General features: G+C 38.3%; 1 protein-coding gene across 1 annotated transcript in view; it reads right to left on the reverse strand.

Moving 5' to 3' along the window:
* Nucleotides 1–1,423: 1,423 nt before the first annotated feature.
* ADCY2 (adenylate cyclase 2) overlaps nt 1,424–18,673 on the reverse strand; it is a 204,169-nt gene continuing 186,919 nt past the window's right edge. The window contains 6 exon segments of the mRNA XM_066326668.1: nt 1,424–2,208; nt 2,729–2,853; nt 6,969–7,083; nt 9,139–9,246; nt 10,195–10,341; nt 14,450–14,608. Of these exon segments, the coding sequence (XP_066182765.1) occupies nt 2,056–2,208; nt 2,729–2,853; nt 6,969–7,083; nt 9,139–9,246; nt 10,195–10,341; nt 14,450–14,608 (807 nt within the window). The 3' untranslated portion in view covers nt 1,424–2,055.

Raw genomic sequence — 18,673 nt, forward strand, 5'->3', positions numbered from 1 at the left:
TTCAGTGTTCCTGGGACAAATTTATAGTAAGTGGCGAGGAGGGATTTAGGAGAAGTCTTAAGTGACCTAGCTAACTGACAGTTAGTCAATGACTGGGACATTGCTTTTGTGGCCATGTGAGCTATTTGGAAAGTCTTTAATTCTACTGGTAAACATATATCTTATTAATTAAAAGGAAGAAATCATAAAGACAACAAAAATATTTTTCACGAGATTTTATTAAACTGAGCACTTGTCTTGAGAATTGCAGTTTAAAAGTCTCCAGGACTGGATGAAAAACTAAGTGTGTTATGTCAAACATAAGTGAAATAATTTACATTTTGCTTCTAGACTTACTTAAGGGGATCAAAATTCAGATTGTTTGTTTTACAGCAAATTAGGCACTTTGAAATCTACTGTCATTCCAATTCACTAGTGGGCAGATGGCTGCTGTGAGTAAACTGTGCCACATTCAGTGAGACTGGACTGATGCCATGTATTTGTGACCCACAATATTTGTGAGAACTTCAGAAAGGATATCAATGTATATGTATGTTTCATGAATGAGCAGTCTGAATACTTTTTACATTTCAACAACATGCCAGAGGTAACAGTGCATAAGTTGACTTGCATATCCATATGGTATCACTCAGAAAAAAATCTTGTAATTATATGCCATTTTGTAAATAGTATTATTTTCTTGTTAGGATGCTATAACTAAAAGAATTGATTACAACAACGCAAAACTTAATTGTTACTATCTGTGCTTCAAAGGAGCATAGATAGTAAAATTACCTACTTTTACTGTCTTTCACCTGGTTCATCTATGAAACTCTTCAAGTATTATAGTTTTTAATTCAAAGGGATTTAAATTAATCTCAAATGTCCACAAAATTACATTTTATCATACTCATGTCCTTGTGAATTTAAATGAAATTATTACTTTAAGTGATGAGATTATTACTTTAAATATCCCACAAAATCCAGCGTTGTGAAGGTTAAGTGAAAGGCATGCAAGGGCAAAAGAGATTGTCAAAGTGCAAACCAGAACTTTTTCTTCTCTTGTACAGCTTTCTCCTTGTTACTGTTTAAGCACTGCAGGCCAGTTGTTAAATAGCAGTACTGCTACTGCTTTCAGTACCCCCCACTTTGCTTGTGTTTATGGATTTGAGGTCAGACTTCTGTATCACCTAGGTAGCAAGTGACTGCAAAGTGCCTAGGATGCCACCCATGACTGAAGACAGTAGAGGTGCTTTCGTTTCTGAACGGCAATAGCGAGTCTAGCAGATATTGTTGACCAAGGCTGTTCATATAGCTGGCCACAGCCTGCCTCAACATCTAACTACTGAATAAAAAGCAGTGGCAGCAGCAGAAAACACGCAGGTTTAGAGCGACAGAAGCCAAGGAAGGAAGCAAAACTAAGAGACAGCAACAGTAAGACAAAGTACATATAAACTTTTAATGAATTAACCTTACAAAAGACAATAGCTTCAAAACATTTGACACGTTTGTACAAAACTATTCCAGCATTGTTAGTTCTCTCTTCAGAAAGAATGCCAGCAAGCCACCCAACGTGTCCCTGGCTATGAGATGCAACTGGTGATCACATCCAAATCATGTGTGGACAGAGTAAACTTATTTACAATACTGTATACTTTAATACCAGATTAGTGGATGCTATTGGGGAGCGACTGTATTTTCCAGAAAACACCATGCATCAGAAAATAGTATGCACCCCTAGCTTTATTGCCTTTTTTCCCCGCATTTGTCACTAACACTTCTCTTTAGTCCTTTCAGGATGTGTTACCTCCTTTTGATTCCTATTCCTTCTTTTCTTGTCTTTGAATAACAGTGCAAGTAGCAGTACAATCTTCCAGTCCTACTGCATACATCACAACTGTCCTTGCACATAGAAATATCAAGGTGCAAAATGATGGCTCATGGGACTATTCTGCAGCCATATTAAAATAAGTGCCACATACCAGAAAATAGCACGCATGTTAAGGGCCAAAATGTAGTTAAAAAGTGCGTGATACTTTCCTGAAAATATGGTACTGATGACACGTACAAGCATCTTCAAGATGCCACATTCCCTTGTGACAGGGATCTCGTCATTTCTGTATGTACAAAGTATGTCTTTAATTCTCCTTTTCCTTTTACATTTATTATTCCTCTGCAGGTGCTCATGTAGCCCAGTGTTTGCAGGACGTTGTTTGTCTCCTCTGTAACCTGCAACAATACAGTAATACAGCCAGTGTTGATAACAAAGCAGAGCAGAATCTTCTTCCAGAGTGTGAAGATATTATAATGTTCTTTTCAGATATAAGGGTTTTGATGTAATGCTTACAAGGCCTTTAAGTGAGGTTTGAACATTTGAGCTTTCAAGCAGTCTGTTGCTGGATGCCCATTCTAATCACTTACATCAAGTATGAGATCTGGTGTAACCACTTCTGTACCCAGGGTTGCCAGCAGAGAGCTCATAGATAGATAAATGGAACTAGGGACAATACTCGTCCTCATGTAGTACTTTCCTTAACTTCAGGAGTTTACTTTCACTTGAGTAGACCCAAGCTTTCCCATCTTTCTATAACTACTAAGGCTGTGTAAATGAAGTGATGGTAGTAAGGTGATGGTTAGCATCACCTTTCAGAGCTCCTGTTGCCAGTTTCTGACATAACTGTCAGTGAACCAAACTTCAGGCCATTTTGCCATTTTAAGTGAAGCCCACCAGCACAAAATCAACACTTACCTGTATTTTGTCTAACACACCAGTGCTGTCCATCCTGCTGGCCACATTTACTGTATTGCCCCATATATCATATTGTGGTTTTTGAGCTCCAATTACTCCAGCTATTACAGGTCCATGGTTTATACCTGGAAAACATCAGAACTTAACATTACCAATTAAGAGAAAGGCATCAAAGCTGATGAAGCCCCTGGAGCACAAATCCTGTGAGGAGCCTCTGAGGGAGCTGGGGTTGTTTAGCCTTGAGAAAATGAGGCTTATGGGAAACCTTATCACTCCCTACATCCATCTGAAAGGTAGCTGTAGCCAGGTGGGAGCTGCTCTCTTCTCCCAGGCAAGCAGTGACAGGATAAGACGACAGTCTCAAGCAGTGCCAGAGGACATTTAGGTGATTATCAGGAGGAATTGCTTTACATGAAAGGTGAATAGACATTGGAATGGGCTGCCCAGGGAGGTGGTGGAGTCACTGTCCCTGGAGGTGTTTAAGAAAAGACTGGACATGGCATTTGGTGCTGTAGTCTAGTTGACATGGGGGTGTTCACTTATAGGTTAGACTTGACAATCTCAGAGGTCTTTTCCAACTTAACTGATCCTGTGATTAGGTGAAGATCCACCAAACAAGAACACACAGTGCATCTGGCATATAGCAAGTCAATGAATGCAGCATTTGGCCCTCACTGAATAGTGAGTATGGGCAGCAAACTGTCGTTCACCATGTTTTTATCAACCATTTACGGCAGGAGAATGTTAGTTATAAAAATGCCAAAAGTTCATCTAATCTTAGTTTTATAGCTCCCTCCCATCCTGAGTAATTTGCTATTTTCAGCCACTGGCATCCTAATAACCTGCTGCTGACTTTATTATGTAGCATGAGAACCACACTGTGGGTTGAGCAGCAGCTTCTGGGAAAACAGATATACAATAATTTCTTTTAATTGCTACTTGTAGTGAAAAGGGCCTCTCCTCTCTGCAATAGTTGATGGCCCAATCAAGTTACTTTTGTAGCTTCTTTGCTTCTTAAATGTAGAATAAACTAATGCAAATGAGCTGAAAGGATTTGAAGCCGTGTTCTGAAGGCTGGATTGACCATAGAATGGTACTAAAGATCTGCAATATAAATGTATGTATTCAAATAATTTGATTAAGCATGGAGTAGAACAATATGGTACAACAATAATATAGTCCCTCATTAGACTTTGGGCATTTTTTATTTTGCAGTGAGTTTGTAACCTATGTTATATCTGTAACGAGAGTCAGTAGTACTCTACTACTGGGAAAGAATCTAGGAGGCAAAATCCAAAGCACTGTTGTTAACCAGCATCAAATGTACTATAATTGTAGCTGTACATACTGATGAGCAGGAAAGCCAAGCAAGGCCTAGTGAGAAATACACCCTGAACAAGTGAATTATTTGGATTTCTAAATTTTTCTCAATGGATCATAACTAATTTCTGTTAATTCCTTGACAGAAATCATCATTAGGGATATATCCATGCAGCAAAATGACAGTGTGATTGTAGAATGCAGAAGGATCTCAGAGCTGGCTCATCTGGTATGTAACATGGCAGTGCAGGCTAGCAACCACACTATCAGCCCACTTGGAAACCCTGAAAAATGACTGTATAAGTTAAATTGGGAAAATATGCAAACAGTACAAGATAACAAATGGAACCTGATATATATTTGTCTTAGTGCTTGGGGTTAAATGCACAAAGGGACTTGGGCCTTGCAAAACTTTGTATTAACAACTGAGCAGCCATGGATGGGTTTTTCCATTTCATGACATACAACTTGTAGAGAGCACTGGGGAACTAAGATTGGAAGCCACAAAAGCCATCTGCTGGGTAGCCCAATCTGGCTAGCAGGGAATATTACAGAGATGTATGTGCCCAAGGTCCAGAAACTGGGGCAGTGCAGTGAGACTTTCCTACAAAATACAATGGGTAGGAAGGGACTTTTATTTTTTACCTCCTTTCTTGAACCCCCAATGTTGATGGTTTGAGAAATGCCTCAGGGGCTCAGGAGTCACCTTCAGATCCCTCGTCCTTCAAGGAAATTTCTACCCATATATCTTAGGAATGTGTTCTGGCTGGGCATTGAGGGATATGCTGCTCTAAGTCATTCCTGCTGGTCTGAGTCTTTTTTGCATGACACACATGAATGTTTGTTGGGGCAAGGCTGGAAGAGTAGTACTCTCACTACAGGTGAATGCTCTATCAGAGGGTGATATCATCTATCTCTTTCTCTCATATCCAAAGCAATATTTAATCATTCCGTGAAATGCAACACTGTTCAGCAGGAATGACAAAGAACATTAATTCTGAAGTATCCTACAGCCTAGCCTAGCCTAGCCTCACCCAAAACCAGGAAACAAATTAAGTAACCTACAATACAGACAAAAGTTCCAACGATGAAGTTACATGGAAAACAACAGAGCAGCCTCTCTTCTGAAAGAAAACAATACCTGTGCAAAACCTGCTGCAAAACTATATCTGAGGAGCTTGTCTTTCAACTTGCAGAAGGGCAGGAATGCCTAAAATGTCATCTAGATGCTCCCTTCCCTTGCCTGACAAGATCAGAGCAGTGTGTACCTCCTAAGTCACACTAGCATTTTGGGCACTCACAGAAAATTATGAAAGCTGAGACCTCTAATGAGTTGCAAAAATTTCACAGTTGAATGCTGGCCAAGGGAGGCTTTTACAAAGGGCAGTTTGGGTACCAGTCCTTACAATGGGGAGGGACTAGGTCATAAGCAGTTGTTAAAATGTTTCTGTGGCTATAATTAGTATGGATATCAGAGGCTTTCATCATCCACTGGTGGGAAGTGGAGAAGAAGTGCAGTGAAAATGAAGATCTGAGTGGTACCTATGTTAGATTATGGTGGCACAAATACTACTTTGGGGCCTGTGTTTCTTTTTAGAGTTAAAACATTTTTTTCATTTCATGAAGCAAAGGAGTCTGAGTTCTCTGTAATCTTTAGCAAGAACAGTAAAAATCCAAAGTGAGTGTTTTGTTTTGCTTCATGGTCCCCACTTAAAAGGACTCAGTACTGCTTTAAGCAATTTGCAGATGTAGTCCTGGCATCCAGCAGCTCTCTGTTTGTACTCAAGGTGCTGATATAAATGTTTTTGCATGTCTGATATAAATGTTTTTGCATCTATGTGCCATGTCAGCTATGGCAAGAACCATCAAGTTCTGTGACACTGAGAAGGAAGCATACTTCTGATTTGCTTTGCCATTTTTGGCTCTAGCAAGGAATACAAAACATTCTGGCAAAGGAGTGCCCTAAGAAGCCCCTGTTTCAAAGAAGAGAGCAAGTTTTGCCAGTGGGTGGCACTGTGAAATAAATTTGAGAGGAGTAGCTGAAAGGATAAAACAAGCGGCACAGCAAGAGAAAGACAAGACAGAAGAATAACTGTTCGAAATCAAATACTTCTGACACGTTTACAGAATTTATGGGTTTTCAATATTTGTTTACTGTTTTCATTTCGCACTTTCCAAGTTACATATTGCATCGTGAAACTGCTGTGTACTGCTATCAGGAAATAAACATTTTGGAACATATGGTTCTTGACCAGCTTTGAATTCATTTATTTCATCATTCTTTCTACTGCTTACTGCAGCTGTCTATCTCTTTTTAAAAATACCAGGATGCACAAGAAGAAGCAATTAGAAACTGCTAAGGGATACCTCTTTCTAAGATAAATAACCAGTCATCTTCGCTCTTATCTCAATAACAAAGACAAATACTCTCCCTTGTCTAACACTGCAAAAGAATGAGTGCATTTTTGTGTGATTGCTTGAATTTAGTACATGTAAAATATTTCAAACTCCAGCTTCACTGGCCCCTTATAGCTCTTGTCCTCTGAAAAACCATTTATATAATTTTGCAAAGCCTAGTCTAGAGTTTTCTTGTGTAGTCTTTCATTATTTGTAAATGTATGGCTTATAACCTCTACAAAAACTTTTACAGAGTTACCATAAAACTATTCAGAGCCATGTGAACCTATTTTTTTCAGCCATTCTTTAAATAGGAGTACTGCCCTTTTCCAAGTCTAGTCTAGAAACACTCTAGAGGTTGATGGACCATGCCATGTAGGCTGCTTTTAAACAGGGTGAGGATGGTGCTGTTTACTATTATGGCCCTTTTGGTCAGTTCTACTACTGCTTTAATCAGCTGGTACTTTGCAGTGAATTCTCCCCCTCGTCCATGATATTCTCCTACGAATCCTGTGATACTCACCTACTCGTAACTTGAAGTCATTGAATGAATGCTTGTTTATGACATCCAGTTTTGCCACCAAGGCAAATGCAAACTCCACCATGGTTCCTATGTGCATATACTGTCGTTCAGGTTCCTGAATTCGAAAGACAAACAGTGTGAAATTGTTCTTGTGAGCCTTGGTTGCTGCGAGAATACAATCAAAATATGCTGAACACATGAAGACGGTTAAGCCCTTAGGGATGTCCTAGTGTCAGCAGGCAGATGCAGAGAAGTAATTTAGAAGGTGGTACCCTGTCCAGCATCAGTTAGATCAAACAATGGCTGAGAGACAGGAGGCATTTCACTTGTGTACAACCAGGCAGTCTAGAGGTGATAGATCCAAACCATGCCTAATCTAACATTCTAATTGTCAAGTGACTGATTAGCTGCTGTCTAATCTCAGAGGCACTCAATATCTACGTGTGCCTAGAATTAGTTAATTCATTTTGTCTATATGTCTGCTTCTGTTGTATTCCCTTTCATAATAAAGAATGCTTGTGGAAAGCCCTACAGAGATTCTTCCCTCTCACTGTTGCAAAGCTCAGCACCCTTATAAAATGCTTAAGATCCAGTGAATTTCACAATTTTATGAATTCTTCCACTGATCTCATCTTGCAGATAAGCAAGTACCCATGAGAACATTTAACAGACCTGAAAATGACTAAAACACAAGAGAAAGAGGGCAACCCCACTCTGCCCTTTTATTTACAGAGCTTATACCACTTATCAAGGCTGTAGACTTAATCTCTCCTCATACATAACAAAATAACCTGATTTTAAGTGCTATTTTGAGTCCTTTTGGGCTGAGGAGAAAATTGAATTTTGTGTCCCACAGCCCAAGGTAGGATGCTGACAAGTGAATGATTTCATAAGACATGGACTCTTTATCTCAAAAAGTAGGGAAGATTCAGTAATTTCTCACAGAGATCACAGGGACAGAGGAGACGGACAGATGACAACTTCAGAGGTGATTCATGGAGTGCGTGCATCAGCTTAGAGTGGGACAGTGGTGGTGCTTGCTGGAGCAGCTGTTTAGATAAATGAAGCCTGTTTCCTTTGGAGTTCACTCCTAGCTAAAACAGATGGTCCTGTTCAGACCCCTTCCTTAGGCACTTAGTCTTCCTTGGATGCTTGTTTTAAGCTGGGGGTGGTTCCCAGCAGCATGTCTAACAGTCAGTCACTGCCACACTAGGTACTGCGGGATCTGTGACTCTTTGGGAATCTGGAATGGAGGCTGCTGAGTTCTGGTGGATTTCTTTTGAGAATGTGAACTAAATCACCAAAGGAATGCTATACTGTGGATCTCCTGATTGTGTAAATAACTCAAATGATAAATTTCTTCCTCTGCATACACTAGTTTTAGTTGTGATTGAGAGCTCTCTATGTCTTCACATCTTTGGTCTTCAGTTCTCCGTTTTCTTCATCCCCTTCACCTCCCTGTATTAAATGTCAGAGCTAATTTAAAATAATTCTTTGTCCTCAGGATCCTTAGGGTCTATAGTTCATGTGGTAATTGCTTGTGTTTAAAAGGAACATGAGTTTGGCAAGAACACATTAATCCTTAGCAAAGACTGTGTTGATTCTTAATTGCTGTCTCTCAGTCCCTAACCTAAAGTACTCTAAAGATCATGGCAAAAGCAATGTTTTTGAATAAGTTATGAATTGCTTCTCTGGGTTTCCACTGACTGCAATTCCTAATACTATCATATTAAGTAAACTAGAAACAAAGGAACATATTCTCAGTGCTGAGTCTGAGGGTTCTGTAAGTGTATAGTTACTAAGGCAAATCATCCCTCCCAGCTCATAATGGAAAACATTAATTCTTGCAATCTTTTTTATGCTCTGTAAATCCAGTCCTGATGCAGCTATGCTTTACATAATGCATTCCTATGCATTACATAGGAATAAAATCCTGTACTGTATTTAGAGTAGAAGGCCTCTTTTAGGAAATACAGAGGTGGCATTTTCAAACTGCAATATGAAGAAAAATTCACAGAGACTACTAAAGTATATACTTGTCCAGTAAAATACAAGCTATGCTAATAAGGAAAACTAGGCCACATGATTATACATAACCTGCAGCTTAATGAACAAAATTTTAGCCTTCATTTCAATACACATTTTATTAAGCAGAAACATATTCTTGTACCTGACACTGTTCTTGGTTGGGTGTAGCACTCAGTCCTGTTGCTGCCATGTAAGTGCTTCCAATGGTCTTTATCTTCTCAACTCCACTGAACTTTGGCTTTGACAGTAACTGTAAAACAAGGACAGTCATTCATTATTCAGATCAGCAGCCCTGTTACTCTAACATCAATCAGAGAATCAAATCTTAGAACAGTTTCTATATGGACCTCAAATGGCTTCACAAATACATACAGGATGAAGGACTAAAGGATGGATAAAACAATGGTTACAGAACTCCAAGGAAAGGGAATTTCTGTCTTTTAAATTACCTTTTTACTATAAAAGGGATGAAATTTATAGTAGTGGGAATAAATTCCATCTTATTTTACATACAGCTTTTAAAACATTGGACATACAGTTTTGAACATTGGACACCCAATGCTTTCCAAATGGATTTGCTGCTAAAATACCCTCTATAGCTGTAGATCCACAAATCCAGACTGTGCTCTCTGAGCCATGACACCATTTTAATACCTTTAACTGGTATATCTTCATCACTAATAACTTCCCTGTAGAGAAATACTGTTCTTAGTGAGGCCTTTGTAGATGCCTTTTGCCAATCCATCTGTAGTCATCTCTACTTGCTTCTGATTTCAGAGAATGGAACATTAAAACTTTAACAGTCCTTTGATTTGCTTGTGTATCTATGGAATGGTCAGTGCAGATCAAGTATAACACAAAGTTATACCTGACTTTGGACATTCCTATTTAGAACCTGTGGTTAATATAATGTAATGTAGGCATGTAATGTAACTGCCTCAAGAGCTGCAGCTAAAGGGCAAAAAACCAAAACAGATATACACATAGGATTCTCATTATATCAAATCAAAAGCAATTGAATATGATGTCAGATCAATACCTGATTTATCCCACATAAATTTCTTTTTCCTTTAATAGTCCCTTTAAGTATTTTTCTGACAGCTCTTCCACTCTCCCCTTCAAATATGTTTTCTGACTGTTGCATATCATGACTTAATAAGATTGAAAGCATATGTCAATCACTGGTGTAGGTACATACATCATCAAAGTCCGCAATGATCTCATTTAGCAGCCTGAGACATTCCAACCCTTCCTTATTTACATCAGATTCTGTGTAAAATTCCTTGAAATCCGGAACAGAGGCAAACATGACACAGACACAGTCATATGACTGGTGATACAGATCCTGTCCAAAAGAAAACAGAATAAAGAAAAAAAATTGATCATATCCAGCTGTAAATAAGTTTCCTTATTAACATGCAGTGTCCTGGATCTACAACCAGAGGTGCTGCAGTAGTTAGAATGCCTTAAGATGGAGTTTGGATGTTTTTTGCATTTAGTTGTATTTATTAATTTTAAACAATGTATAAACCTGTTCATAAAAGAGCCTTAACATATAAAGCTGAAAATTTTGTACTGAAAAATGATATTTTTCTTCCTGAACATTAACTCTGTGAAAATAAAATGTTTGCTAATTTATTAGATAGGACCCATCTCTGAGGCGTCTTATGAAGAGGATTTACTCTGGCTTGCATGGCCAAAAACAATATCCAGTTTATTATTAGCTGTTTGTTATTGTACTACTAAAAAACTGAACCAGAATCACAATCTCAACATACTACAGATGCATAATGCAATATGACTCGGATTGATGGTTCCCAACCTAAAATGACAATATGCCTAAGAGCACAAAATAATGATCTTTTCTTTTGCATAACAAGGAGCTGGGGCAAAAACAAAGAAGTCACCTGTATGGAAGAGTCTGCACTGCCTTCTGTGACCACTGAAATGAGAGCATCTCTACAGAAAGATTCTGGCGCTAAAAATGACCACCTCCCACTGCCCCCTTCAGTTTCCTCACCACTGTCCTTGAACGTTCCCTCCAAATTCACATCCCCCCCAAAAAGACAGAAAGAAAATTTATTAAACTAATACTTAAAAAAGAAACAGTACCTACACACAAAGGTAAACACGGCAATAGAAGAGGCTGTTACCTACTTTAATGTAAAACTACCTTCAAGTTGTTATTTGAGTAAAAAGGGATTGCAATACTCACATGAAAAGAATTTATTCTGTGAATTCAAGAAGCATAAGGTATTATTTCCATTTTTACTTTGCAAAGCTTGAGTTTTGCAATTTGACAGTCAATGTGTCCTTTTGGAAGAATGTGGTGTGCCTGCACACAGATGTGCACAGACATAATGGATCTTTACTGCTGATGTATAACTAAAAAATAACAGAACTATCGGAAAACTGCTGACTGCTTCTCCCATCACAGGTGTGTGGGAAGTTTCTGAGCAAACATGAAAATGATGGTGGACAGGGAGGAACATGAGCAGCTGGAGGAGATAAATTATGTATTACTAGATTTTTGTGGCTCCTGTATTTCCTAAGGATTCTATACCCATAACATTGTTAAAGCTTCACCACGACTGTGTGCTGTAGGGATGGAATATATTGTTGTGATTCACAGCTCAAGCTGTTATTCTCTTGTTGCACCATGATTAAATCCAGATTTCTTAGACTCTGCTGCGGGAAACCCAAGGGTCAAACCAGTAAGGAAATCTGGTCTGACTGTGAGTGTGTGGTGTGTGAGGAGTCAAGCAGGGCACCTGTTGGCTCACTGCATCTGCCCACTGTGAAGGGAATTCAGTCCCAGCTCAGGTGGTGCAGGTGTGACTGCCAGAGTGGCTCCTGGATGCTCAGATGGGAGTATTTCCTTAACAAGGTACAACTACATTCTGTGGTTAACTCAGCTTTACTTCTATTTCCTCAGGTCACCTTTACTGTAAATTCAATTATAGCAACCCAATTGTCCTCCTTCCTATCTAATACGGGGGCAATATCCATCCCCACTAATGCTCAATAATATAGCACCATCATGGAAACTACAAGAGGCACTATTTATAACCAGAAGAGTAGTAATTGTGACTATCACAATAAATTTCAGAGAATTTTAAGGACAAAATATAGTTTATTTTGTCATAATAATAAAGGATGTTACAATCAACTGCCTTAATTTTCCTGAGAGTTTTTCTCTTGAAACAGTACTCTGCAAAATGTGTAGTTAGAAAATTAAATGCAATACTATTCTAGGAAAGGAACAGCTTTTCTTATTTTAACAAAAACAAAAACATCCTGTGCTTTGCATTCATTTTCTTTTTTCCTTTTTGATAACATCTGAAGTATGTTCCTTTTACTGTCCCCTCATCCCCAGTGCCTGAAGATCAGGGATAGAGAAGGCAAACCAATCCAATTCTATCCCTTGGAGGGGTATGGTGGTCAGCTTCTCTGGGGCAGAATTTTTGCTGTAAGTAAGGTGCTAGCTCCATCCTGTAGCTAATAAGGCCTGATTCGTCTTACTCAGATATATTTCATTCTGGCCCTGTTTCCTGCTTTTCATTTTAGATTTGAGCCTGTCTTTCTCTCAATTGGAAAATAACATGTCTTGTATCTAGCATGCAGACTACAAGCAGAAACCCAGTTCTGGAGGTTCAGTTAAAGGAAACAAACCTTTATTATTTGCTCTGAAGGAACTTTGTTTTTGGTGTATTAGCATTAGTCAATGTATGTTCTGTTATAAAAAGATCTTTGTTAGTAATTTGAAACTACAGTCCTATTGCTCCCAGTTAGCATTCATCCACTCACTTTTCCCCTTTTCATTTCTTCTGCCTACCTTTCAGCAGAACACTTTGTTTTCCCTTTTCTCCATACAGCTAGCTGCATGCATAAAATACTAAGGGAAGTAGTATTTTGAAATAGAATATTCATCCATTTTCTTAATCTCAGAATCTGCTTTAAACAGAAAAGAACACATGTAAAACTATACTAACTTGACTGTTTGCAGTTAAGGAAAACGTGGACAAATTTCAATGTCATATCTGTTGACTTAGGTATTCACAGAGAGAAAACAAAGGTCTAATCTGCCCTAACATCTTTAGGTGTATCTACCTATACAACCTTGCTGACATTGAAACAAATCTATAGACATGACAGATACTTATATTCCTGAATCCTCTCAGAGATTTAAAAGGACTTTCCTTTGAAAATTGTTGAAAGAAACAAAACAAGGAACAACTTGAGTTTGGGTTTGGTTTTTTTTTTTTTAATGGATGTAATTAAAATCATGTCAAATTACTTTTACCTCACCTAACATGGTGAGTTGGGGAGCTCAGCACATCACAGTTTCTGTGCTTAGTTAAATTAAATAAACTCATTCCAACCTAAGAATCTTGAGGGGTGACAAGACAAATCCAGTAGCCAGTACAGAGGTAAGCAGATGGTGTTGCTCTGCTGGGGAGCTGAGGTGGAGTAGCACATAATCAAGAAAGCAATCTCCTGATGGTTTGCTGTGTTTAATGCCTTAACCGAGAACTGGAGCTGAGTCAACTTGGCTTCCAGCCAAAATCTTCACTGCATTCAAACGAACCCTGCAGCAATTTTTGTTCGACATCAGCTACCAAATGAATATTTTCAGGGAATCCTGAAGTATTGAAGTGCAGTCTTGATTAGTACTGCTTAATCAAAACCACCATGAAAGGGAAGATGTTGTCCTTTTTGGCTCAGGAGATCAAAAATAAATCCCTAAATCTGCCCTCTGCCCTCTGCCCTCTTTTGTCAGTTTTGAAACAATTATTTGGCATGCACAAGTAATTCAAACTTTTACATTTAAGAATTTAAGATCTCTATAGCTGTTATTCCTCTAAATGATTTTTTTTTCTTTATTATTACTGTAAAGGAATATAAGGAGCAGATCTAATTTCCAGCGAAGTGAAGATGGATCTTTTGGGTGACTTTTCTGGTGCTTGGATTAAGTCCATTAAGCAGTGAGTAAACAGGTAATTCAGAACATCTTTCCAGAATTAACATAGCCACTGTTTTAGAGAAAAGGTTAATTTTCACTCCAATAAACAAGCTCTCCAGTGAACAGAAGGAAATTCAGAACCCAGCTGCAACTCCATTCTGATCATGGAGGAAAAAGTATCTGAATGCATGCAATTTTAAATTAAACTCATGTAGATTCAACCATTCTGTTCTTCCTCCTCCTCACCTATTTTTACCATCCTTCAAAAGGCAAAGTGCATTGCCACTTAGGAAAATGTCACCTTTTTATTTCAGTGTGTTATGGTGCATTCAGTGCTGTAAAGCAAACCTTGCAGGAAGGAAAGAGGAAATGAAAGTGACTGTAAATTCATATTTTCACTGTAAGGACCCACTGTTCAAAACAGCATTAAGTGGTATTTCCAGGGTTCACTGCTTTCTTACAGAGTAGAGGATATACAGAGACAGCTGACCTCATTCTTCAGGTTTCTTGCCAAGAAGTGTTCAGCTACGTGGGCTGGAAGCACATTCTCCAGAAGCACCCGATTTAGGTTCTCCATGGTTTCAATCTCCTCCCGCTCTTTTTTGAACTTGTTCTTCCACAGGAAGTCTAACCTACAGTAATATTCATTCTGTTACAAGAGGACACAGAAGTAAAGAAACAATAGGCATCTTGTCCTGCTGGAGTACAGGTTTAAGAGACAAAATAAGCACAGTACACAACCCCTACAATGCTATTATTTGGCTACTCAAATATAATTCCATGTCCCACAGAAGTCACAGAACAAGCATAGACTTTGTAACATACATTTTATCAAATCCAACAAAAAGGCCCATGAGAAAATAAGAAAAGTTGAAAGGTGCCTTAAACAACAGAAGATTTAATTATCTACTCTCCAATTTGAGTAGAAATTCATTCCAGAAAGCAAACACTGTAATGGAAACAATGTATAGTTTTGCAACTAAATATTATTTTATAAGTGCAGATTTTCATTTACAATAATGGGCGTTTCACGAAGACCCTAATTTTTAATAACTTGAACTTATACCATGCAACCAGCCTGTCAAGAAGAAAACAGCCTGTTGTTATAATATGCATTCAGTATTTCAAATAATGATCAGACTATCAAAAATGGCCCAGTCAGTTGGACCAACTCAGTTGAGTTTTGGTTTTGTTAGTTGCTTTTGGTTTTGGTTGCTTAGTTGGTTGTCTTTACACTTCTTTCTGTAATACTTTATTTCAATTTTCTTTTTCATAGTAGCTTTCTAGTAACCACAACAACAACATCTGGAACTATATGAAACTATTTAAGATCCTTGCAGTATCAGTATATTTTGAGATCCAATTTCACTAGAAAGCTAGCAAAAATTAATAAAACTGCACTTTTGTGGAGCTCTCTCCACTTCCTTTCAATATTGTCAATGTATTGTCATAAATTCTATGGCATTATTTCTACAGTAGAGCCTCCTCCAGCCTATCTCATTTGACCTGATAAAAATCAAGAGCTATTTCAACATAGTCTTAATGCTTTAACACTATCAGGCAATCTCAATGGAGACTATGTTATTAACCAGGAGAATATGATTATGATGGCAATCTTATTATAGAAAAACTTAAAAGTGCTAGCTACTGCTATTAGCAGTCAGTAAGCACTGACATAAAAAATGAGAGTAGTCCTTCTGACTGGACAGTGGCTGTCACAGCTCAAAATGATTCATAGGTATTCTACTGAGATCACAGCCAAAGATAAGAGCAGAAAGTTGAAATTAGGTGGTATTAAAATGATTTGGCAAGCTTTTAAAAGGCAATGAAAGAAAAAAACCTGATGAAGCAAATGCTGTATTTGCCAAATGCTTGCAGGATGAAAAAATAGTAAGAGGAAAATGATTCCTCCACTTAAATGCATAGAGAAATATACTCAGGTTTCCTTTGAATTGGTTGATAAAGGCCAGACACTATTTAAATATTTAATTACAAAACTGAAAGAGAACATCCATAACATGAAATCATTGCTAACACGCTCCCTTTGTGCTGATTCCCATACTACTAAGGACAGAATGCAGACTTCAGATGTACTGCAAAAGAAATATTCTGGCTATTCTGACTCAAAGGTGATATTCTTCTGAAAGTAAAAGGGGTCTTGACATCTTAGAATGGGTCATGGTGCATTTCAGAAATTTGGATTTCGAATGTCAAACAAAGAAGCTGGATATTTAAAATAATTATATGTTACTAAAGGATACTTGCAAACTATAAGCAAAAGAACAGTGGGCAGACTTAAATACTTGTACAGACAATCATAAAAGCACAGAGAACCCGAGAACAGATTTTTGCAGGAATTCAGAAATAGGATTTTTTGTTGCCCTGTCATTTTGCCTGTATTAAATGGCAATTATCAGTCCTATAAAGCTTGAAGCCATGAATAGGGATTTTTTCAGAACTGTCCACATGATGCAAAATACATGCAGTCACTTTTTTAAAATGTCTTTTTTATATATATGTTAGATATTTATACATCCAAGAACTTCGATTAGTGTAAATATAAATACACATGGATGGTAAATTCAAAGGCCAGCAACTGTATTCATGCAGAAGAAATCCAGTAAAACCCTGGGATGTCAAAATTCTTGGCATAAATTAACAAAAGTAACACAGATGCCTGCTGAAATTACATATCCATACATTGTACCAACTTTGTATTGAAAAGAAAAGGTGGTAGCTAAGTGAAGTTTTCAGAAAGGTATTTCTTCTTTAAAAGCTACTATCAAACAGATAATTTATTTACTACCTTAGTATTTACTGAATTCAATTTTGGCTGCTCCAAAAAAGCACAAAGAGAAGTCAGAGATCAGAAAAGAAAAATCAGACTGCATTCTACAATTTGCTTTGAGATTAGGAAAGTCAGCATATCATATTTTAAAAAGAGAAAAACAGTAGCTTAGTAACTTACTTTCAATTCTGGTGGTGGTTTTTTGTTTGTTTGGTTTGTTTGTTTGTTTGCATGGTATGAAACTTTTGGTGGATATCCTGATCAGTCAAAACAGAGTGCTAGAGAACTGACAAATGGTACAGATATATGGCAAGTCTTTGGAAAAGGAGCAGGAACAATAGAGCAAGGTACTTCATAAAAAAAAAACCAGTGAATGCTACGGAAAAGAGCTATTTAGACATACTGGCTAATGCTGATATAGTTGGAAGAGTTGACAAATATTCTGTACACATGCCTCCATCTACTACAAAGAAGTAAATTGTCATGTGACTAGCAGTGAAATTTGAAGTAAGTTTTCATTGAATTCATTCATAAGAGGCTTTTGAAGAGACTACTTTGTTCAAAAAGAGAAGAATTCCCTCTCAAAATAAAAGCTCACTGAAAAACAAGAGAGAACAAACCGTTTTTGCAGCTCAGGGAAGCTGCCACAAGCAGCTCAGCAGTGAAACTACCAATGAAATTCAGTGTGGATAACTACAATATAATCAATCATGGAAAAAAATATACAGCCAACCTACAGAGCAACAGGACATATAATATTTTAGATACTGGTGAGAAAGGAATTCACAGGCTATGTCAATACTGGATTCAAAGCAGATCATAAGAGACATTTAGTGCTCAACAGTGTTTAAACGTGAGCACAGTATTTACACAGTCAAGCCCTCACCAATCTGGATTCTCCTGGGAAGGATGGAAGAGTCGCCATTCCCAAGACATTGTCTGCCTGTTGCCAGCCCATTATCAAGTAACTCTCGGGATCTGTATGCAGGGTGAACTGAGTCACTTTGTCCCAGTGTCAGGAAATGGTTGTCACTGTGCTGGCAGGGCCATCAAAAAAACCCAGTTTTGCTTTCTCCACCTTGCTTTTGTCTGTTCACTCCCATTCTTCTGGCACAAGCCTTGCTGTGGCCACGCCATAAAATCTTGGAAATAGATCTGGCTCAAAACCAACCATTTCTGCAGGGTTAATTTTTAATCCTGACCACATCCCCATTTTGATCCACTGTACATCTTCACAGTGAGCTGTGCCAGTACAATGAGGAGACAAAAGGATAAGAATAAGCAGCTGAGGGAAGGTCTACTTCCTCCAGCAGTGATGCTAGCAGTGCAGCTAAAAGAATTAAGTAGGCTCATAAACCATATAGTGATATACTATCTCTCTTCGTCCCCACTGAACCAGAGGCATTTATCCCCTGGCTCTGCTTTTGGTTCAGGAGAGGCATCTCTATTTAAATGAATAAAATGTAAGAGATTCCCATTTTCTTACACAGTTTGTCATTTGTTAAAAAAGTTGTACTGTTTCAAATGTTATGCCAGTTGTAACCTGTCTGTTAAGAAAATTATGCTGTTTGTACCAAAGTCTGTACTCTCAAAAATCTTATTCCAAATTGTATACCCCCTCTAAAACCCCGGGTTCCCTCCCCTTCCATCGGGCTAGGCTGTCGCCGTTCGCACCGGCTCCTCGAACTGCCGGCCCCGCCTAATAGGAAAATCCAAGGACTTCCATGGTGCATCACTCCAAAACCGAAGTGCAGTTGCCGGCAAACGGACCTAAAAGCCGCGACCCAGCACAAAATCCAGATAAAACGGAGACACTACAACACTGAGAAGACCCTCAGCTACCTAAGGACTGAATTCTGCTTCTGCCGCCTCGCCATAACCACAAAGAGACTGGGAAAAAGTGAGGCCCCTAGACCACACGAGCCC

Source organism: Sylvia atricapilla, chromosome 1 (genome assembly GCF_009819655.1).
Source record: "Sylvia atricapilla isolate bSylAtr1 chromosome 1, bSylAtr1.pri, whole genome shotgun sequence".
Classification (NCBI taxonomy): Eukaryota; Metazoa; Chordata; class Aves; order Passeriformes; family Sylviidae; genus Sylvia; species Sylvia atricapilla.